Raw genomic sequence first — 23,381 nt, forward strand, 5'->3', positions numbered from 1 at the left:
TTCATAATTTTAGTGGTGGAAACTTATGGTGTTATAACTTGGACTTACTAATACATTATAAAAGTAAAGAGATCAAAATTATGTCAAATTAAAGAAGAGTGATTAAATATCAAATTTCAGCACAATAGAAGGACTAAAAACAGAATTAGACCATTTTCCTAAGCTAGCTTGTACTGTTGGGTTTGCCAAATATATAGGCTTCTTTTTTATTTCGAAGCAGCTTCTAGGGTTTTTCCTTTGAATCCTTTCCCAAGTTTTGTCTCTAATTTAGAACCAACTTCAATTCCCTATATATATATACACATACATACATATACGTGTATGCAAATGTGTTTCAAAGAGAAAGTTTAAGAACTTCAAAATCCTTCAAAAATGACGGTTAGTCATTACAACTCTCTCTATGGATCTACATGCAATAATGCATATAATCCCCCATTTGTGTTTAAAGTTTTTTAGTAATGTATTGTAACATTAACATGTATATTTTTCGTTGCAGATGGTAGAAATGAGAGTTCATATGGACTGTAAAGGCTGCGTAGCTAAGATAAAGAAGGCTCTTGGAAAACTCAAAGGTATACATATGCATACATACATACATACATACATACATATATTCAACTTCTTTACTCGTAAGAGGGGTAAAATCAGGAAATTGCTTTACGGGGTAGAGATGAATTATAAATTTTGGGTAAAGAGTAATATGGATTTGAATAATGGAGGTAAAAGTATTATAGAGGCCGTTATATTAAAAGTTAGATTATATTTTGCCTCCTCTACTAAAAAATAGGCAAATTAGTCCCTATACGTTAGATCAAAGAGCAAACTGGTCATTCTATTAAAAATTCATCCATTTCAATTGTTAAAAATTGGTCACTGTACATCAGCATGAGGTATGCGTGGCAAGTCATGTATTACTGTCTAGTTTTTAACAATACAAATAGATAAAGTTTTTAACATAAAAGACCAATTTAATTTTTTATTTAATATACAAGGACTAATATGTCCATTTTTTAGTAAAAAGAATAAAATATAATTTAACTCTTAATAGGAATAGTTTTTTTACGGAATAATAGATATTTAAAAATTCAAATTCGCCTCAAAACTTATACGAATTGCAATTAGAATACCCATACATGCTAAAAGTAAATCAATATTCAAATCTACACCATCCATTATCTATGAATACATTTAAGTAATACGTAAACTAAAATCAAACCAAAACTGAACCAAACATTATTGTTGGAACCGGTTTTCGATTTTTTTTCAATCCTATTTAATGGCTTTATATTTGTTATGTGTTTTTTTTTTAGGAGTCGACAGTATCGAGATAGACATGGAGAATCAAAAGGTGAGTGTAATGGGTTGGGCAGCATCTGACCATATGAAGATACTTAAAACAGTGAGGAAAACGGGACGAAGAGCCGAGCTATGGCCATATCCATTCAACCCTCAGAACCAATTTTACTACGAATATTGCCAAACCGATTCAAAGGGGCCGCCGTGGCCGTCTTCGTATAACTATTACAGGCATGGATACGACGGTCACGATCATGGTTATTATCAGCCACCGCCGTACGAAACTCTTATTAGTGAACGAGCCAGCTCTATATTTAGCGACGAAAATCCCAATGCTTGCTCCATTATGTGAGCTACAATGTGTGTGCGCGTAAACAACCACATTTCAAGTATTTGTTTGTAATTTTTTATTTTTGGGTTTTTTACTTCTTCTAAGAATTGTACATAACTTTGTTGAAGAATTGCTTTATTTGTTTTAATGGAGAAGTGACTGTTGAGGTGTTAATTTGATAAATTAAAATTTAAAATATTGAAAAAATAAATAGTGAATATTTCATACACTATTAATATTTTTAATTAATTATAAATAAATGTTAAACCCTAAGCTCTAAACCCTAGTTAAACCCTAAATCTTTAAACAAAGATTCTAAATTTAAGAGTTGTTAATATTTATTTATAATAGTTACTATTAATCTTTGAACACCTATATATGACATTAACACTATATATAGGCCCAACCTGAATTTGACTTGACTCAATTCATAAACATCTTTAGATTTAAAGCAAACCTCGTTATATGAACCTTATCTTTTTAAAAAAAACTATTTTTCAAAATTCAATATTTTTTGTCATTAATATCTACTTTAATTTTTTTATTAATGACAAAAAAATATTGAATTTGAAAATTAAACAATGAAGTTTATAAGTTGAGATTTCTTTAAATCTAAAAGTGTTCATGAGTCGAGTTGAGTCAGATTCAGGTTAGGCCTATGTAAGGTGCCAACACTATATATAGTTGTTTAAACTCAAGCCACTCGAAATAAAAGCCTCAAATTTTGCAAAAAAAAATCCACCTATATTTCTAAATTATTAAACCAAGCTTGTTTAAGTTTGTCCAATTTTTTATTTTTAAAAACAATTAATTTTATTTATTATTAATTAATTATATTTGACTGCAATTATATTTTTCATATATTAAATTTCTAAACATATATAACTTAATATTTATTTTTTTTATTTACATTATAATATAATATATTTAAATTTTTATATGATATAAATAATATAATATATAAACCAAATGAAAAATAATATATTATAAACATGAAAACAAGTCAAGTCGGCCTCAGGTTTTGAATATGAAAGTCAAACGGACCTAATCTTTTTTGTTCAACCCCATTTCTCGATCATAATATTTTTACTCAACCCTCTTAAATTTGGACGGGCCTTCGAGTTTGGACTAATAGACCATAAATCTAACTTTTTCTTTTTTTAGAAAGTAATGAATTTAAATCTAACTTTTTTAATCCTACAATACTTATTATATTTATTATGTAATTTATATATAAAATTAAATATAAAAACTTAATGGATAAAAAATAATTGTTTAGTTAATATAAAAATAAACATGAAAGTGATATAAACACGATACACATTTGACAAGAGTTAAATATATAAAAATAATTATTAGCATGTAAGAATATATTAAACTAAATGCTGATGGTGCTGTGTTCTCTTTAAGGACTTGTGCCTCTATTCGAGGTGTTATTCTAGATGCTAATGGGTTGTGACAATGTGGTTTTTCAATGTTGATTGGAGAAGGTACAATATTTCAGGTTGAAGTAAGGGCGATGCTTGAAAGACTTCACTTAGCATGGACACAAAGGATTTCAGAAGTTGGAATTGAAGTGTGGTAACGCTTTGTTGATTGAGATTAGTCTTGTTGGTGGTGCTGTGAATAGCAGGTTGACGGAACTTCAACTAATGCATCACATGCTTATTCGATCTTGGGAGGTTTGTGTTAGACATATTCCTCAAGCGCAGAATATAGTGGCAAATTTTTTGGCCAAAATTGTAAATCCAGAGTTATTGAAATTTCATCTATTGGAAGAACATCTGCCTTTGATTAAGGAACTGCTTATGACAGATTCTAATTTGTTCACATTAAACTAGAATGTCCTTTTGTCTCGCTTATATTGTTTTACTTTACCAAAAAAAATATTTATATTATCAAAATAATACAAATATAAAACGATTTATTGGCATGTTTCAATAAAAACTTAAAAAAATTAATCATTACCATAATTATACCTAAAAAGATTAATTTCTTATCCTAATTGTCACAAAATCAGCATCCTACAATCTTAAATTCAGCTCTCCTAAGCTTTAAGGGAAGCTTTAAATAGATTACTATAGATATAGATTTCGAAGGAAAAAGATCAGATTTGAATATATTATAGCTATAGGTACTCATGTCTTAGCTTTAAAACATGAAACTAAAGGAGAATACTGAAAGAAAAGTTTTATTAAATCTATACGACTATACAACCACAAGAGTTAGGTGAGATGGCAATGGTCTCTCTTATCCTAGCCGATGGTTGATGCTTAGATCCTCACTTTGAGTATGGAGCAGCTTTAAAACTCGTGACTAGTATCTACCCCCTTAACGGGCTTATAGAATGCGAATGATTGGTTACTAAACTTACTCCATAGATGCCTTGAGAAATAAAAAAAAATCTATACTATATGTTGACACCATTTTTTTGGATAAAACGAGGTCGACTTGGATTTTGAAAAATGAAAACGAAAATGGAAGTCACCACCAATCCTTTTTAATGAGGTGTGATTAGACCACCTCGAAAAGTGGTTGTTTTTAATAAACGATTTGATTTTATTAAAACAACGATTTTGGTTCACGAAATCTAGAAAAACAGGTTTGGGAGTCGGTTACATACGAGGAAGGATTAGCACCCTCGCAACGCCCAAAAATTGGTACCTAGTTGATTAGTTAATGTCTTAATGTCGAAAATTGAAAGCTTTGAAGAGATTTAAAATACAACCCTTTATTTTAAAACTTATATGGAACAAGATACTCGTTAAGATCTTATTTCGAAAAGAGAAAGTGTCACACCCAATGAGTTAGGGCACGATATTTTACCTCTTCAGAAATGAGCTTGTCTAAAAACTTGCACAGTAAAATTTAAAAGGATATTCAGTTGTTTAAGTCATATGAAAAAAAAATTGCAACCCAATACGTTATGGCACAATTTCTCAAAATACTAAACATTGAATATTGCCTTTATTTATTTTATTATTTTTTAGGAAAATCCTCATCTCGGGAAAACAACGTGTTATATCCAATGCATTAGGACACAACATATTGAATTCTCGATAATGAGCTTTTTATTTATTTTTTTTAAAGAGTAGTCTTGATTATTTAGATTCAACGAAGAAAATTGGAACTCAATACGTTAAGGCTCAATCCTCTCGAAACTAAACACGAAATTTTACTTATTTTAAAGCCATGATTTACATTAAATAAAATTAATTTAACATAAACTGGTAGGAATAAACACAATATTAATATGTGTAACAAAATGATAATGGACATGATAATACAAGCATAACTAATATGAGCAACAATAAATAAAATAAAATACTTAAAAAATCAAGTATATATGAAATAATAAGTACTAAAAAGGGAACTAAAGCATTTCCTAAAAATAATGACGAACACATAAATAAATGAATAAATAAATGTCAAATAAAACGACAATAACAAATAATAAAAGATAAAATATTTATGTATGTATATCAATATATTTAAGTTGTAAATTATAAAATGTGTGAATATATATACATATATATATATATGTAAAAACGAATATGCATATCTATGTACATATATAAATTATAAAGCGTAAAAACATGAGTATGTATATATCTAAAAATATGTAGGTATATATATAAATTATATGAAAATATAAAAAAAACATATAAGTATGTGTATGTATTCATGAAAATAAAAAATATGTATATATATATTAAAAAATTATGCAATATAAAAATATATGTAAGTATGCATATATACATATATGTGTATGTAAATTAATATATATATGTATATAGATATATATATGAATTATGAAATATATGTAAGTATATATACATATATGTTTATAAAAATTAGAAATATGTGCGTATGTATATACCATAAAATGTAGGCATATATATATATATTTGAAGTTATAAAATATAAAAGAAATATATGTGTATGGATATGTACGGATTATAAAATATGTGCATGTATATATTATAAAAGATATGTATATATATAATAAAACTTGGGATTAAAAAGTATACATAAATAATAATAATAATAATAATAATAATAATACAATATTAGTAATATTATATAATAATAACAGTATTAAAATAATTAATTTAGTAATAAAATAATTAAAATAACATAAGGAGGATTAAAATGAAACTAGACAGAATTTTAGGGCAAATCAGTAACAAATAAAATAAAAATAAGACCAAAATGCTATGCGTGACAACCAACGAGGACCAAATGGGAAATAAAACCCAAATCCACACACCCGTCATTCCCTAGGGAGGTCAGCATATGAAGGACTAAATTGAAAGAGAATCAAAATCATGTGGCAAAATAGAAAAATAAAAAAAGACAGTATAGGAAACCATTTGAAAAATGGAAGGACTAGGGAAGAAATTATACCCTAGTCGCAAAAACACGCGGATCTACCAGCGGATCGGATCGGGTCGTCGGGCTCTGCTTGAAAACGATGCTGTTTTGGCATATGAAGCTTAGGCCAAAAACGACGCCGTTTCATACGCTTATAAAAACTAAAATTTTTGCCCAAAAATACGTTTCAACCTTTCAAAAAAATGAAAAAACTCTTCCTCTCTCAAACCTTTCGAGTCGGGCCAGGCTCCGGCCGTCTCCAGTCATCGGGCTGCCGTTCGTCGGCCACCGCACACGGTGGTCGGAGGCACAAAATCAGACCATTTTGGTCCCTTTTGAAGCCGTTCGCCTCTAGGACACGGATTCAAGGCCGAATCCCGTGAGAAATGAGCCCGTACCCGAGAAAAACGAAGAGAGACCGTTCGTCTCCCCTCCCTCTGGCACGGCGCAGGTAAGACTTTTCCCTTTTTTTATTTTTGATTTATAAAATGCATATATGAAATGAAATAAAAACCAAATAATGAAAAAAGACGAAAGATTCGGACCTAAAAACTTTCTCAGAATTCGATCTCTGTTCTTTTATTTCTTTGTTTCAAACTTTGTTTTTTTTTATACCAAAATCCCCCCCTTTTACATTGTTTTGTTTCTGGGCTTATAAAGCTGAAGAGAATACATTTTTCATTATTTTTACTGTTTCTGCTTTTTATGCTGCTCGTCCTTCTTTCGTGCTTGTTTGCAGGTCTTCTTTTGCAGGCGTTGGAGTGGCTTGCCGTTTTGGTGCAAGGCTTGGCTGGCGATGGCAGACCTCGGGCGTGGTGCGTGCTGAAGGTGCACATGGAGGCAGCGGCGCCTTAGGGTTTCAATTCCTGCTGAAACCAGTTAAAGTTTCGGGCCGTTTAGGCCATTATTTTTTGTTTGGGCTTGTGGGTTCATTGGGCTGAAAATTGGGTTTGGGCTGTTGTAAATGGACTGACTATTTGTTGTTTTTTGGGTTTATTTTCTATTTTTTAATTTTCTCGCGGGCCGGGCAAATGTGGGCCTGTACACTATATATTTAAAAAGATGGGCTTACGACTTTCCTTTTTTGACATTCGGCTTGCTTTTTTTTGGATGGATAAATTACACATATAGTCATTTAACTATAATTTTCTTTATTTTAATCATTTAAAATAAAAAAATTATAATTTAAGCACCCAAGTTATATAATTAAACTATTTTGGTCATTTAGTGAAACATAGCGAAATGTTAATATTAATATAAATTTTAAATTTATTATTATATTTTTTGAAAATGTTTATATATTTTTATGTTTTCTTTGAATGTTATTTAAATCATAATATTTTAGTTTTTATTTATTGTTGTCATTAAGCACCCATTAAAAGTTTACTTTTTAAAATTAAAATTTTAATTCATTAACATATTATTTTTATTCAATATTAAATTTTTAATCGATTGAAATCTCCGTTATTTTTTTTGGTTAATTTTATTTATCTAAGCTATATTTTTTAACTTCTCTTCCATTTTTGTTAAATGCTAACCTTAATTGCATGATATTTCATAAAAATAATATTATTATGAATTTCGATAAAAATAAAATAACATTTCATAAAAGAAACATTTAAATTAAGTACTTATCAAAATATATGCTTGATGTTTAAGTACACGATTTAACTTAGGGTTGAATGTTCGATCAAATTGAGTGAAAAAATTTTATGTTAATCGAGTTGACGAGTCCTATGTTATCATCCTAACTTGATTTGAAATTTTTTCGAATTGAGTCGAGTAAAATGAAATTTGTGTCTAATCGAATTGAGTGAAATTGTTCGAATTAAATTAAAGGATTAAACATGTCAAATTAAAATTTTGTTTCAGTATAACTAATTTCATGTTGGAGCACATAAATTTGAAACCATATATATTTGAAAACTTTTTCAAAGTAAAAAAAGAAGAAGATACTTTAGCATAATAAACTTGAATTATTAATCAACTTATTTAGGTTCTAAAATTATTATTTTGGAAAAATGTTAAAATTGTAACTTTCTTTAAAATTTTTAAAATTATTATAAATTTTTTAAAAATATAAATTTTGGATTTTTTATAAATGTTTTTAATTTTGAAAAATTATTTTGAATTTTTTATAATTTTTGTTGTGAGAGAGACCAAATTGTTCGTTTTCGAAATTGATAGTGACCAAAAGAGTATTTACACTATTGTTATTCGAATTGTAAAATTTAACTCGGTCATAACTTGAAACCCAAATTACTTATTCGAGTTGACTCAAATAACTCTATTCGATCAACTCAAAATTCAAATTTTATTCGATATTTTCAAATCGAATCGAGTTTTGTTAAACCATAATTTAACTAATTAATTAAAAATAAAACATTTACATCACAGGATTGTATTCCTAGTTTAAACTATTTTGAATCTCAGTACTTATAAGACTTAAATTCTAAATTTTGTTATAAAGATTTAAACCCTAAAAATTTAAAATAAGCAAAAAAAAAGAAAAAAAAAAGAAGAAAAAGAAAAGAGAAATTGAACAAAGAAATCGTGGGAGGCCACCAAAAGAAACAGAGAGAATTTCGAAAGTATTTTTAATTATAGACTCTCAAATTTCCAATAAAAAAGCATAGGTCAAATCATAGTTTTAATCCCTTTGTTATACTTCAATTTAATATTTAGTCCTTATATTTTAATTTTGACATATTCCGGTACCTCTACTTTTTATAGTATCATTATTTAATATAAACAGTTAACACTGTTAACTAAATTCGTTGAAATTTATTTTTTAAAGGTAAATTCATTAATTAATTCAATGAATTGAACCATACAATTCAGAGAAAAAAATAGTTTGTAGATGGTGAAGGAAAAGCTCCATCAACACAATAAAGGCTTTATCCTCAGTATCAATAAAACATTATGACACGTTGACAATTGGCTTTGTCATAACTCAAGCACGATGTATCTGGAGTGATTGCAAGCACTTAATATGATAAAGAAATCAGGCCGAGATGGTCCAAAGTGGCGAGCAAAAATTGATTAAAGAATCAAGCATTCACCAAACTAGAGAGAACGACAACAAAATCATCCCTTAAATCACTTGTAAAACTAAGATTACACGCATAAGCAATATTAAAAAACGTGCTACAAGAGCAAACAAAAATTTCTAAAACTGAACATTTATTAAACAATGGAAAAAAACAAATAAAAAACATATAAAACTTAAGACAACATGAATCCAAATCAACACGTGAAATCATTTACTATTCTAAAATACTCTCAAAACAGAAACAAATTAAGAAGTTGACGAAGAACCACTCACTTTCTAAGAAAAACTACTAGTGGCCAGTCGAGTTTTAGCTAACGACAAACATCATCATCTGTCCATCACAACTTGTGATGATAACAAAGATACTCACAAAATAGATCTGCAAACTAAAAAGAGATAAGACATGTGTAGTGAATGAGAAGAAGAAAGAAATAAAGGGTTAATGGGAGGAAAAATGTGGGAAATAACCAGCTCGGGGACTGGCATAGCCGCTGAGTAAAACAAATGGCTTGGAGAAAAAAAAAAGAGAAAAATTTTTAATTGGTTGAAATGTTAAATTGGAAATTTTTTCTTAAAAATACATTTCGAATAAAAAATCAATGTCAATATGATGAGTTTAAAATGTATTTAAAAGAAAAACTCAAATATTTTAATTAAAATAATTATCATCATTAATTGTTTAGACTAACTAATTACATCCTAAAAATATAGGATCAAATTATCTAAAATAAAAAAAGTAGGGACTAAACATTAAATATGAACATGATAGATGGACTAAAACCAAAATTTGACCTAAAAAATTATATCTTTAAATCATTGCTAGAAAGAGGGAAGCACGCAAATTGTGGGCCAGTCAAAGGTTTAACAAAAAATATTTAATTAGATAATTTATTCTTAAAAAAATAGAAAAAGCGCGTCCGACAACAACGGAAGTGGGGCCCACCACCACCGTTCTTCAAAATAAAAATTTTAATTTTTGTGGGGGCCACAGTTGACAGTTAGTCATCCCCCTTAATCCTTCCCGCCATTACTTATCAACAACAGTAATTATTACGTATTTTAATTAATTAATTAATCAAAAATAGCAAAATTTTAATTAAAAAAATTTTGAGGGGTAAAAAAAAAGGGGTAAAACAGAACACAGCTTGTAGGGGTGGCTGGTGGGGCCCTCAAGCTCCAGCTAAGGATAGAAATTAAAAATTAAAAATAAAAAAAAAACAAAATTTAAAAAAAAATAAAGAAAAATCTCTGGAAATTTTTTTTAAGAAAAAACAAAAATAAAAACAAAAGAAAAAGAATTATGCAACAAAGCCTCCATTGATGAGAAAAAAAGAGCAATGATGGTCGAAGAGATGGAATTACTGCTCTGAGATCATCCTGGAAAAAAGGGCAGTAATAGAAAAAAATCTGGGTTTTTTGTTTTTAAATTGTTTTTTGTTTATCTAATTTTAATTTCAAAATATATTTTTTTGCATATTTTTTTCTTTGCTGCCTTTTTTTTTTCTTTTGAGTTCAAATCTCCCATCAAAAACCTCTTTCTCCACCATTACCTTCCATTTCCCCCTCCCACCTATCAAATACATTTTTCATTTTTTCTGAGAGAATCCCATTATTATCATTGCAACAACTGCTTCAAACCAGGGATAAAGTTTTGATCTTTCTGCACCTTTTATGGTAAATTCAACTCTTCATTTTTTTTGGTTTTTGTTTATATTCAATCATATCTCTACATTGCAATTCTGGGTTTTGAAGGTGGTGAAATTGGTGTTGCAGTGTTTTTCTTTCCTTTTTTTTCTTTTTGTGTATTGGATTAAGCTTTAATGAGAATTATGAACATGGTGGATTGTTATGATACTACATTGTAATTCTACGATACGGGTGGTGATGTCGGTATTGCAGTTTTTCTTTCATATTGTGGATTGTTATGATACTACATTGCATTTCTACAATATGGGTGGTGAAGTTTGGTACTGTATAGTTTATTATGATTAAATTAAGCTAATGGCAACCACGAAGCGTTGCATCGTGATGGCTCATTTCGTATCTTAGCCTGAAAGTCGAGGGTTTGATTCTCAATAGAGCACGTTTCGTGTCAAGCTGTTTGCCCCGTAATGAGAGAATTAGTAATTGCTGCCGGAGGTGAATATTAAGCTATAATGGCAAACCAATGAATTATGAGAATAAGGGATTATTAGGTTACAAATTTCAAGTGATTTATGTATTTGGGGGTGAAGGGGTTCTTCACCCTTTAAAGCTATAGCTTTAGACAGAGAGTGTGTGTGTCATATATAATTTTGTAGACCCTTTTTTGCCTTTATTAGATTGCTTGCTCTCAAAGTCATTCTCATGTTTTTTGCTTTTGTTTCTTTTCTTTTTTTCAGCTTCTGTGGAGATTGTAAGGAGAAGTCAAGCTTTCAAAAGTTGATAATTAACATGTACATGTTAAGGGTGTTGTAAGATCAAATTTAAAACAGAAAAAATGAGGGATCCCGATATGATGATCGTCACCGAAGGCGGCGAATTTACATTTGTTTGTAGTATATTTTTGTAACAGCATTAAAAAGAGAAAAAAAAAACAAGGATAAAAAAGATTGCTTTTGTTTCAAGTTTTCTTGTTCAACCAAAAGGAGCGTAGAGATTCTTTTTTGTTGTTTTTTCCCCTTTTGGTGTTGGTGTGTCATTTTGTTTATTGTAGAGTGAGTTTTTAGAAAGAGTTCGGTGTTTTGTATTAAGGGGAAAAAAAACCTGGCGATTTCGTATAGTGTTGTGGCTGTTGGCAGATGTCTTTGCTACCTCGGCCATTGCAGCGTTTGGCTTATAAAGAAATGGGGGATAGATGGAAACAAATTGGATTCAATTTGTTGAGCTTTTTGTTCTTGATTCCAAGTTTCATGATTGAAGGGTCTTTGGCCATTAACTCTGATGGTAATTCCTTCTGGTATTTCTGTTTGATTCTTTTCTTTTCTTTTTTCTTTTTTTTTTTTCATTTTCATTTATGAATCATATTCAATTCAATCATTTGTTTTCTTTTTCGTTTTCCTATTGTTTTACTTTGTTTTCCTTTGATTTTAATTGGATTTCGAGATGAAGGTTTGGCTTTGTTAGAATTTCGAGCCAGAATTGACTCTGATCCTTATGGTGCGTTTGCAAATTGGAATTCCAATGACAGCTCTCCATGCTTGTGGTGGGGAGTTCATTGTGTCGACGGTAAAGTGCAAATGCTGTAAGTCCCTCTTATATATACATACATACATATATGTACTCTTTGTACTTGTTCTTCATTGGATAGTAAATTAGAGTTTTGCATGTCATTGGCCTAACAAATTGAGTAATGAGCTTAATCACAGATTTTTTAGTTTAGAACCTGTTTATGGTGTAAACTGTGAATGGATGAATCTCTTAATGCCATTTTTGTTGTTTGCTTTTTAGGGATTTGAGTGCCCTTTCTTTGGAAGGAACATTGGCACCAGAGCTGGGGAAATTAAGCAACTTAAGATCACTGTAAGGATTCATCATCTTTGCTGTTAAATACGTGGGTTTTTCTATGTTTTTATCTGAAATTGTTTATCTACTTGAACTCAGGTCTGTTGCAATCTTGTTGTACTCGTGTCTGATACTCATATCTGACATATATTCAAACATATTTTTAGTGCTTACTTGGGGTTTTTCTTGCTGCTGATATTTAACAGTGTGCTCTATAAAAACCATTTCTCCGGTGCCATTCCAAAAGAGTTCGGAGAGCTTACGAAGCTGGAGCTACTGGATTTGAGGGAAAATGACTTGGGCGGAACAATTCCAGCAGAAATAGGAAAAATGTTGTCTCTAAAACGCTTGTAAGTCATGTTTTGTATGTTTTATTCTGTGCGTTTTGCTTTGTCCTTGTTTTTGGCTTTAACTAAACTACCTTACACCTTAGGTTACTTTGTGACAACAAGTTGGAGGGCAGCATTCCTTCGGATCTTGGGAGACTAAACTTGCTCTCCGAACTGCAATATGATGAAAACCTTACATCGACGTCAGCTACCGGAATTGGCTGCATAAATAGGAAGTTTGGACTGTGGTAAGAGCCATATTCATTGTTGTTCAATCTTCTCCCCTTATCCCATAACTATATGTATCCACCTACAATGCAGTATGTATGCTTCAACACCATCATAGCTCTTATCCCATTGTGTTTTTGTTGATATTATGCATATGGCATGAACTTGACAATATATGTTTCTAAAAGCAGATTCATTTCCGAGGTTCATTGGCCTAAAATTTCGTTTAATGCTTAGTTTTATAAGGTCTAATATTATCTTCCTTTAATACCATTTGATATGCCTAAATCTTTGGCCTTTGTTGGCAACTAAACTGTTAGTTCTAGTGCTTATGACGATTCTGGATTTGTGGAATCACTCATTTTCTGCCTCATTCTGCTGTTTGAGTTCGTATTCGGCAAAAAGATAGAGAGATAACCTCTGTTTGATATTTCTATGAAGGAATTTAACTTGGTTACGTTTTGCTAGGATATCAGACTCGATTCTGTTAAACGTTCTTCCTGTTTTACAATGATTAACTAAGCGTATTAAGAATTATAGCCTTCTAGTTTCCTAATTACTTAATTGCCTAAGTTGACAGCCTATGGCAGAGCAGTTTGAAACAACTGAGCAGAATGGGTTCATTGCTCATGCCGATTAAAGGCACACTTATACGTTACCTCAATGCGTTGCCATTACCACAGTACGAACTTATCATATATCTTTTTTTTAATGTCTTATTCGCATTGTTGATTATGTTATTTCTTAAATTCTCCTTGTTTACGTGGTTTACCTTCTTACAAGGCAAAAGGACTCACTGGCCGAGCATCAAGACGATTGCTGCAGTGATGTGCCTGGTGAGTAAAATACAATTTACCGAATCTCAGTCCATTGGAAAATCGAGTATGGTTTCCAGTAAAATGAATGACATTGTTTTGCTAAAAGCAGGTTCATCTGAGCAACAGATAGCCAATAGCATGCAGGATGTTGCCTCTTTTGCACGTCGTAGGCTGCTTGCGCAGTCAAAGAACCTCCCAGCTGTGCCTGCTACTGGTATGTCGTCTAACGAACAGATCATTTCTCTCCCGACTACCCGAAGTAGTGGGAGCTTCCCTGCTGTGCCGAAGGCAAAACAGCCTTCTGCACCATCACCATCACCATCACCATCACCACCAGTTGAAACGCCTCCTACCCTGGAGACTGATACAAAGCCTGGAGAGCCACCTCCTGAAGAACCTTCAGAATCTGGTTCCGGGAATATATGGAAATATCTCATTATCATTCCCGTTGTGGTCATCCTGCTTGCATTTTTGGCATTTTTGTTCCTGTGTCATAAACGAGCAGCGAAAACAATCGGACCTTGGAAAACTGGATTAAGTGGACAGCTGCAGAAAGCTTTTGTTACAGGTAACTTTAAAACATTTTATTAGATATTGCAGATTTCAATTTACATACAATGAGAAGCCTCGATCTTAGATAATGTCCGGACCAGTTCTACTAAATTGGCACTGGTTCGTTTTTGTTCATACTGCCAAAAAGACCCATAATTTCTGTTATTCAATATGCAGGAGTGCCTAGCCTAAACCGAGTGGAACTCGAAACAGCCTGTGAGGATTTTAGCAATATAATCGACACAATTGGAGGTTGTAGAGTGTATAAAGGGACACTTTCCAGCGGAGTTGAGATTGCTGTTGCTGCAACTGGCATTTCATCTTTAAAAGACTGGTCCAAGAACTCGGAGAAAGCCTATCGGAGAAAGGTTTGTCATTATTTATGGTCATGAAACCTGTACATGAAATTTTATACTTTAAAATCTCCTGATTGTTGTTTTCTTTCCTATCGGAACTTACTGCAGATCGATAAATTGTCAAGAATTAACCATAAGAACTATGTCAACCTTATTGGCTACTGTGAGGAGGATGAACCTTTCAACAGGATGATGGTGTTTGAATATGCTCCAAATGGGACCCTTTTTGAGCATCTGCATGGTAATATTGTCGATTACATGTGTAATTCACGGCAAATATTTTACTCGATAGTGATTCTTCGAGAGATTAAAATATAAGTTTTTTTGTTTACAGTTAAAGAAATGGAACATCTTGATTGGAATGCAAGGGTGAGGATCATCATGGGTGTTGGTTATTGTCTTCAATATATGCACCATGATCTAAATCCTCCCTTAGCTCATCCAAACTTAAGTTCATCTTCTATCTATCTAACGGACGATTATGCTGCAAAGGTACATCGATTTCAGTTTGAATTGGGAAATTTTCATAATGTTATTATTGATATACAACACTCATTCTCATTCATCTTTTAACTTCCGCAGCTTGGAGAAATTGGCTGTTTACCGTCCACATCAAAGTCAGAGACCTCAAGTGATTCTGAATCACAACATTCGTCTGAATTGCCACCATTAGTTGATTTAGAAGCGAATGTCTATAACTTCGGATTATTGTTACTCGAAATCATTTCCGGAAAGCTTCCTTGTTCTGAAGAACAAGGACCAATCGAGAAATGGGTATGTTTCCCAATGACACCTTATATAACTTCAAAGGCATAGGTTTTGCATTAAGGCAAACTAATATCAAAACTTTGCAGGCGGACCAATACTTGAACGATAAGTTGAACTTCGGCTCGATGACTGATCCTACGCTCGATTCGTTCAAAAACGAAGAGCTCGAGATAATCTGTGAGGTTATCAAAGAATGTATCGCAACGGATCCAAGGAAAAGACCAACAATGAAAGATATAATCACGAAATTGAGAGAAGTGATTCAAGTCGCCCCGGAACAAGCTACCCCAAGACTCTCCCCGTTGTGGTGGGCTGAACTTGAGATTTTATCAATGGAGGCTACCTAATTTAGCTCTGAAATTCCTTTGTAAGTCAAAGTCTCTAAATTAATTTGTATCAAAAATGGAAGAATATAGCTTTTGATTACATATACTTGGTTACCAAAAACACTTCATTTTTGGTCACTATGGTCCTCATACATACATTTATACATATATATATGAATATATAAAAATATATGTATATCACATGTGTATCATCTATTTGTTTTAATATTTTAGACCCCATTAAAACTTAGCACTTTATTGTAATAAAAAGTATATTATACTTGTTAATGGGGGATTGTTGTGTAACCATTTATAATAGATGTATGTATTTTGTGATTATTAAAGCTTGTGGTATTTTTTAAAAACCCCTAACATACATTGGTTTTTTATTCCGTGCGACGCACGGATTAGGTTATATGTATCCACTTTAATATTTTACATTTATCTGTTAAAAGTTTACTACAAAATTTGTAATGTTCCAGTAATAATATGATTAAGAAAATGAAAATGAAAATGAAAATAAAGTAAAATAAATATTTAACTTTTAAATTATTGTAGTTTGTATTATTATAAATATAAATTAAGAACATAAAAAATTAATATTTTAAATTAATTATTGATATCCATCAAAATAGTAAAAATTTTAAAATTTTAAAAAGAAAACTTGAATCTTTGCATTAAATAGTTGTTTCCCAGCACTACTATGGAATATATATATATATAAAAAGTAAGTGTAATAAACTTGATCTTACACTTAATCATCGATTCTGGTTATAAATGTATACACATTACATTATACAATCAAAACTAAAACTCATTTGAGCTTACAAAAGCTCTTAAAATGACCCGAGCATGAAGAATGACTAATTTGAAAACTTTTCAAAGTTTGAGAATAGGAATCGATACCAATATCAGGTAACGATACCGTTTTCAGCTTCAGTATTTCAAAAATCAAGTAAAATACATGTCAATACTTGGAATAAGGTACCGATACCCCTATTAGGAAGTATCGATACCAAATTGGGTATTAATATCGTTTTGGCATTCTGCTATTTTCAAAATTTTGGACATAAGTTAATTTGTATTGATACCTTCATAAAGTATTGATCATTGAGAATAAGTATCAATACTTATACTAGTACCAATATCAAATTGGCATTTTGTCGTTTCTAAATCATGATAATTTGGTAAAGTACCTGTAACAGCCCGATTTTCAGTGATGTCGGAAACAGTGGTTCAAGGCCACCAAATCTAGCAAATAAGCTTGTAAATTTTTATTATTTAATATTTACGAGCCAAATGTGGTTTTTAAAAGATTTTTGAATTAGTAATTTGTGTTTTATAAGGCTTTATTAGGTTAAGTGATTTAGAAAAGAGGTATTGATATCTCGGTCCTATAAACCGAGCCGTAAATTATTTTATAAATATTTTCGGGGTGTCATTAAGGTAGTATTAAAGTTTCGTTAGAAAATTTTAATGTTTTGGTAGATAATTAATTAAAAATGACTAAATTGAAAAAAAGGTACAAAACTTGCTAATTAAAGAAATAGTGATTAAATAGCCTAAATAGTAAATAAAGGAGGACTAAAAGGGCAATTGGACCCACACGGGATGGCTGAGGCTGCATAAGCATAGAAAAATCAAGGAATTGATGTGAAATAAGGGGAAATTATAAATTTTGCCAAATTTAAGTGAAATAAAAGGGAAATTGAAATTCTAGACATTTTCAGCATCATTTTTCAGATCTAAAACAGCCATTGAAGAGGGTTTAAGCTGGGTTTTCAATATTTGCTTCATGTAAGTTTAATTCTTGCTCTTTCCTTGAAATTTTTATGTTTTGGGGCTTTTACAATTAGATCCAACTAACCATTTCATTAGTTTTTGATTTTATTGAAAGTTTTGGAAGATACCATTGATAAGTTTATATGATTTTAGTTATTATATGATGAAATTGAGATGTTGATGGATATTTAAAGGTATTTTATTAAAGGATTTTGGATGAAATCATGATTTAGGGATTAAGTTGAAAAGTTGTTGAATTCATGGAAAATTCTGAAATTTCATGGACTTCATGGGCTGCTATCAATATATATGAAAATATCTAGGCTTGGGATAAGGATTTAAATTGCATGAATTTCATTTTTCGAGCCTAGGGACGAAATCGTCATTAATTAAAAGTATAAGGACAAAACGATAATTTTGCCTAAGATGTGACTTGGATTGAATTGAATGTAAATTGTACTAAATTGATGTTAAATTTACTCGTATAGATCTTGATAGATCAAAAACGGAGTTAGATCGTGGAAAAGAAATAGTATCGGATTAGTAGTTTACAAGTCACGAACAATTGTCGAGGTAAGTTCGTGTAACTTAATTGTGTATATTTATATGCTTATATTGAGTGTTGAATATGTAAATTGTGAAAATGTCATATATGTGTATGTAATTGATCTCATAACTGAAAATCCCTGATAAAGAAATAAGTCTTGTTTGGATAATGAGATTCGATGGATACAGGGTTCTGTTTCCTGAAATGGTAGTGTTCCTGCATATGTTGCGGATGTACCGTAGCTCAAAAGAGCATCCCGTTACAAGCCCTCTCAAGCTTCCCATTATATTGTTCTTGCGAGCTTCCCGTTAAATGCTCTTCGGAGCATCCCGATCAGTTGTGACCCTACATGTGTTGTGGGCACACCGCAGCTCTTATGAGCGTCCTGTTATATAGCTCTTCGTGAGCTTCCCGATTAAAGGCTCTTTGTGAGCTTCCCGTTAATGCTCGCTTGAACTTCTCGTTATATGGCTATCTGGTGCTACTCGTTAATTTCTCTTCAGAGCTACCCGTTAATTGCTCTTTGGAGCTACCCGTTATAAGTTCTTTGTGAGCTTCCCTTTATATTTCCCGAATAAGCTTCCCGTTACAAGGCTCAATGAGCTTCCTGTTATAGTGCTTGAGAGAGAGCTTTCTGTTTAAGTGCTCATAAAAACACTCCCGGATATGAATTGATAGATTTATAGTATTGTACACTTCAGGTGTGCTACCCAAGTATCCGTCGAGATTTCAAATGATTCAACGAGTGAAATTCTGACATGAGAACATGTGAAATCAAAATAAAACTATTATCTGTATATGCATGAAATACTTGGAAACTCGATACTTGATGAGCTCACCCTTGTTCTTGTTGTTTACATGAAATACATGACTAACATGTTTGTTAAGGTTATATGTGTTAGGCTAATTGCCAAATTGCTTTGAATGTATTATGCATGTTTATTATATAAGTAAATGAACGGTAAACTAATTTCCTGTTATAGGAACTTACTAAGCATTAAGTGCTTACTCTATCTTATTTTCTCTGTTTTATAGTACTCGGAGGCTCGTAAAGGTTGGAAACTGGTCGAAGCTACTGTTAGTACAAAACTCCGGTAAGGAAAAAACTCGAACACACGATCGGAACTCGAAAAGAAAAAGAAGAAATAGGATAGGCTCCAAGGCGTATATCAAGCCACTATCTTTAAGGTTATATTCGCCCCCACTTATCTTCAGTGTGCAAACGAGTTCCAAGCAAATTAACCTCGAGGATACAATGAAGCCAATGACTATTTGCGTTTTGCACTGACGAGAATAGTCCACTATGCACTGAGTAATGTATAACAAAAACTCAATTTCTACAAAGGATTTCTGCAGCAATACTTTATAGAATAATCTAATAATATTAGAAAATGAAGGAAGAGAAGAAATAATATTAGAATTTATTGATATGATTTCCAAATGAAATCCCATTCCTATTTATAGGAATTTTCATGTCTCTTCATAGAGACATCTTTCAATAGGTGTCTTTATGAATAAATAAATAATAATAATTATTCATTTAATTTTGTAACTATTCAAATAATATTTTTTGAATAGTTATAATTCTTTTTTAAAAAATCAAATGATATAACTTTTGACCAATGACCAAAAGTTTTATCTTTTGATTAATTACACCCATTCATTTATAGTTATTGGGATACTATAAATATTTGAAAATATTCCAACAATCTCCCCCCATTTTCAAAATATTTAGATTTTGATATTCTTGGAAATCAATTTGCATAAATAAAGGTGTCTTACGATTGAACCTTCACTTAGTGAAAACATGTTAAAGTTAATCGAAATTGTATGGTAGACTAAGCTTTGAACCAACTATTCCATTTGATTAACTGAACACATCTCACACAATGATTTCAACATCAGTCAATGCATAGTATCTAGGGACACTATTATAGCCATGTGTCTATGTCCTCTTTTCATGAGTGCTGTCAGAGCCAAGCCCTTAAGCTCCTAGAAGCGGCCACACTTCCACTCACATAGGTAGATCCCATCAAAAGTGTTCCCGTAATTATAACACTCTAACATATTTATGTTATGGGTCCATTAAGAGTACATTACTCATCCTTCCCTTATCATTACGGGTACCTAGCACTTTAATCTTAGGATGGATTTATTTATAGTGCTAACAGTCACATACTAATGATGTACTTTGTCTCATTGAACTCAAGACTTGACGTTATACCAAGCGTTGAGTCGAGTTTCCATCATGGGTGACTCTAATTAATAGGCTTGAGTCCCATCCCTTTTGAGGTCCTTTTTACTGCATCTCTAGCAAGACTTTTTGTCAAAGGATCTGCCAAATTTTCACTTGACCTCGCATAATTAATAGTGATCACTCCATCAGAGATTAATTGTCGGACATAACTATGTCTTAATCCAATGTGTCTAGACTTTCCATTATATACTTGGCTATATGCCTTTGCTAGATTAGCCTCACTATCACAACGGATAGAAATAGGTGAAATTGGCTTAAGCCATAAATGTACATCATAAAGCAAATTTCTTAACCATTCTGCTTCTTTAGATGCAGCGGCTAATGCAATAAATTCTGCTGCCATGGTGGAATCAGTAATACATGTTTGTTTCTTGGAACCCCAAGAAATGACTCCTCCACCAAGAATGAAGATCCACCCACTAGTAGATGCATGATCTTCCAAACTTGTAATCCAACTAGCATCTGAATACCCTTCTAAAACTGGAGGATATCCATTATAACACAATCCATAGTTAATAGTTTTCTTTAAGTACCTAAGTACTCTATTTAAAGCTTGCCAATGCAAACTACTTGGATTACTTGTGTATCTACTCAATTTTCCAATAGCATATGCAATATCTGGTCTTGTACAAGTCATTATGTACATAAGACAACCAATTAGACTTGCATATTTCAATTGATCAATTTTCCTACCAGCATTAGATACTAATTTTAATTGAGGATCCATGGGTGTAGATGCTGGTATACAGTTGAAAAGATCAAACTTTTTAAGCACATTTTCAATGTAATGTGATTGTGATAAAGCTATAGTGCTTTCATCTCGGGTTATTTTAATCCCAAGAATAACATCTGCTACACCCATATCCTTCATAGCAAAGTTGTTTGACAAGAATTTCTTTGTGTTTTCTATTTGTTCCAAATCCGTGCCAAAAATGAGCATGTCATCTACATATAAGCAAATTATAACACCCTTTCCATTATCAAATTTACTATATATGCACTTATCGGATTCATTTATTTTATAGCCATTAGCTAAAACAACCTTGTCAAACTTTTGGTGCCATTGTTTTGGTGCTTATTTAAGCCCATATAAAGATTTAACAAGCTTACATACCTTATGCTCTTGTCCTAGAACAACAAATCCTTCTGGTTGCTCCATGTACACTTCCTCTTCCAATTCACCATTTAAAAATGCAGTTTTAACATCCATTTGGTGAACAACCAAATTATATATAGAGGTAAGTGATATTAATAGTCTAATTGTAGCAATTCTTGCTACTGGAGCATAGGTATCAAAGTAATCAATACATTGTCTTTGTGTAAAACCTTTTGCTACCAACCTTGCTTTAAATTTATCAATGGTTCCATCGACCTTCATTTTCTTTTTGAAGATCCATTTACAACCTATTGGTTTGGAACCTGGTGGAAGATCAACTAAGATCCAAGTTTGATTTCCCATTATTGAATCCATTTCATCATTTATTGCTTCTTTCCAAAAAGCAGAGTCTTGAGATTTCACTGCTTCTTCAAATGTAATAGGATCAAATTCGGTATTATAACAATAAGGTATCTTATTGCATATACTTTCACCTTTTCCTTCTACAAGAAACATAATGAAATCTGGTCCAAAATCTTTGACCTTTTTAATCCTTACTTCTTCTTAATTCTTGACAAGATTCATCATTATTATCAATTTGTTTCAATGGAATCTCATTCTCATTTGAAGAATGAATCAATTGTTGTGGTTGTAATTGTCTTGATATAGAATTAAATCTATTTTCATCAAAAATAGCATCTCTTGATTCAATAACCGTATTAATTGAAATTGAATCATTTGGTTCAATTACTATGAACCTATATGCCTTGCTATTATGCGCATAACCTATAAATATTCATTCAATTCCTCTTTCACCTAACTTTTTACGTTTAGGTGTTGGAACTTTTACAATAGCTCTACAACCCCAAACCTTTAAATAATTAAGGTTTGGTTTCCTTTTCTTCCATTGTTCATAGGGGGTTATTTTAGTTTCCTTATTAGGAACTCTATTCAATATATGACAAGCTGTTAGAACAGCTTCTCCCCAAAAACCCTGTCCAAGACCTGAATATGATAACATTGAATTTACCATTTCAATCAAGACTCTATTTTTCCTTTCAGCTACACCATTTTGTTGTGGTGTGTAAGGGGCTGAAACTTGATGGACAATTCCAGTGAGTTCAAATAACTTGGATTATAGTATTCTCCACATCTATCCGATCTTAAGCACTTGATAAATGATTCACACTGAAGTTCAACTTCAGATTTATAAACTTTAAATTTATCAAGCGCTTCATCTTTTGAATGCAATAAATATACATAACAATATCTAGAACAATCATCAATAAAAGTAACAAAATATTTCTTTCCACCTAATGTAGGAGTATTATGCAAGTCACGTAAATCACTATGTATCAAATCAAGCAATTTTGTTTTCCTTTTAACCTTAGGGAAAGGATTTCTTGTAATTTTAGTCAACATACAGGTATTGCATTTTTCAACAAGAATTAAATCTAATTTATACATGTCATTCAATTTTATATAATTCAAATGACCTAATCTATAATGCCACAAACAAAATGATTCAACCATATAAGCAGAAATAGTATTTTTATTCTTATTAATAATATTAAGTTTGAACATGCTTTCATACATATACCCTTTTCCCACAAAAATTCCTCCCTTAGACAAAATAAACTTATCTGCCTCAAAAACAAGTTTGAAACCAAACTTATTCAACAGACTTCCAGACACTAAATTTTTCCTAACTTCTGGTACATAATATACATCATTTAAGGTTAAAACCTTTCCAGAAGTGAATTGTAGTTCAACAGACCCTTTGCCT

At 31.4% G+C, this 23,381-nt stretch overlaps 2 protein-coding genes across 4 annotated transcripts; both read left to right on the forward strand.

Annotated features, from left to right (window-relative positions):
• Positions 1 to 225: 225 nt before the first annotated feature.
• LOC107892938 (heavy metal-associated isoprenylated plant protein 28) lies at positions 226 to 1,801 on the forward strand. Its single transcript, XM_016817958.2, has 3 exons — positions 226 to 378; positions 497 to 572; positions 1,311 to 1,801. Exons 1-3 carry the CDS (start codon positions 373 to 375, stop codon positions 1,646 to 1,648), a joined length of 420 nt encoding a protein of 139 aa, XP_016673447.1. The 5' UTR covers positions 226 to 372; the 3' UTR covers positions 1,649 to 1,801.
• An 8,407-nt stretch (positions 1,802 to 10,208) lies between these two features.
• On the forward strand, positions 10,209 to 16,257 carry LOC107891767 (protein MALE DISCOVERER 2). Of its 3 annotated transcripts, none has more exons than XM_016816661.2 (14): positions 10,209 to 10,727; positions 11,435 to 11,978; positions 12,138 to 12,276; positions 12,483 to 12,554; positions 12,743 to 12,886; positions 12,970 to 13,113; positions 13,674 to 13,775; positions 13,877 to 13,929; positions 14,021 to 14,479; positions 14,641 to 14,831; positions 14,928 to 15,060; positions 15,154 to 15,311; positions 15,402 to 15,593; positions 15,674 to 16,257. In XM_016816661.2, the coding sequence occupies exons 2-14, from the start codon at positions 11,834 to 11,836 to the stop codon at positions 15,932 to 15,934; spliced, it is 2,193 nt and encodes a 730-aa protein (XP_016672150.1). In that variant the 5' UTR covers positions 10,209 to 10,727; positions 11,435 to 11,833; the 3' UTR covers positions 15,935 to 16,257. The 3 variants fall into 3 exon arrangements, with proteins under 3 accessions (XP_016672150.1, XP_016672152.1, XP_016672151.1); XM_016816663.2 differs by having other exon boundaries at positions 10,210 to 10,727; positions 11,435 to 11,991; XM_016816662.2 differs by having other exon boundaries at positions 10,210 to 10,727; positions 12,144 to 12,276.
• Positions 16,258 to 23,381: the final 7,124 nt, after the last annotated feature.

This window comes from Gossypium hirsutum, chromosome D09 (assembly GCF_007990345.1).
Source record: "Gossypium hirsutum isolate 1008001.06 chromosome D09, Gossypium_hirsutum_v2.1, whole genome shotgun sequence".
Classification (NCBI taxonomy): Eukaryota; Viridiplantae; Streptophyta; class Magnoliopsida; order Malvales; family Malvaceae; genus Gossypium; species Gossypium hirsutum.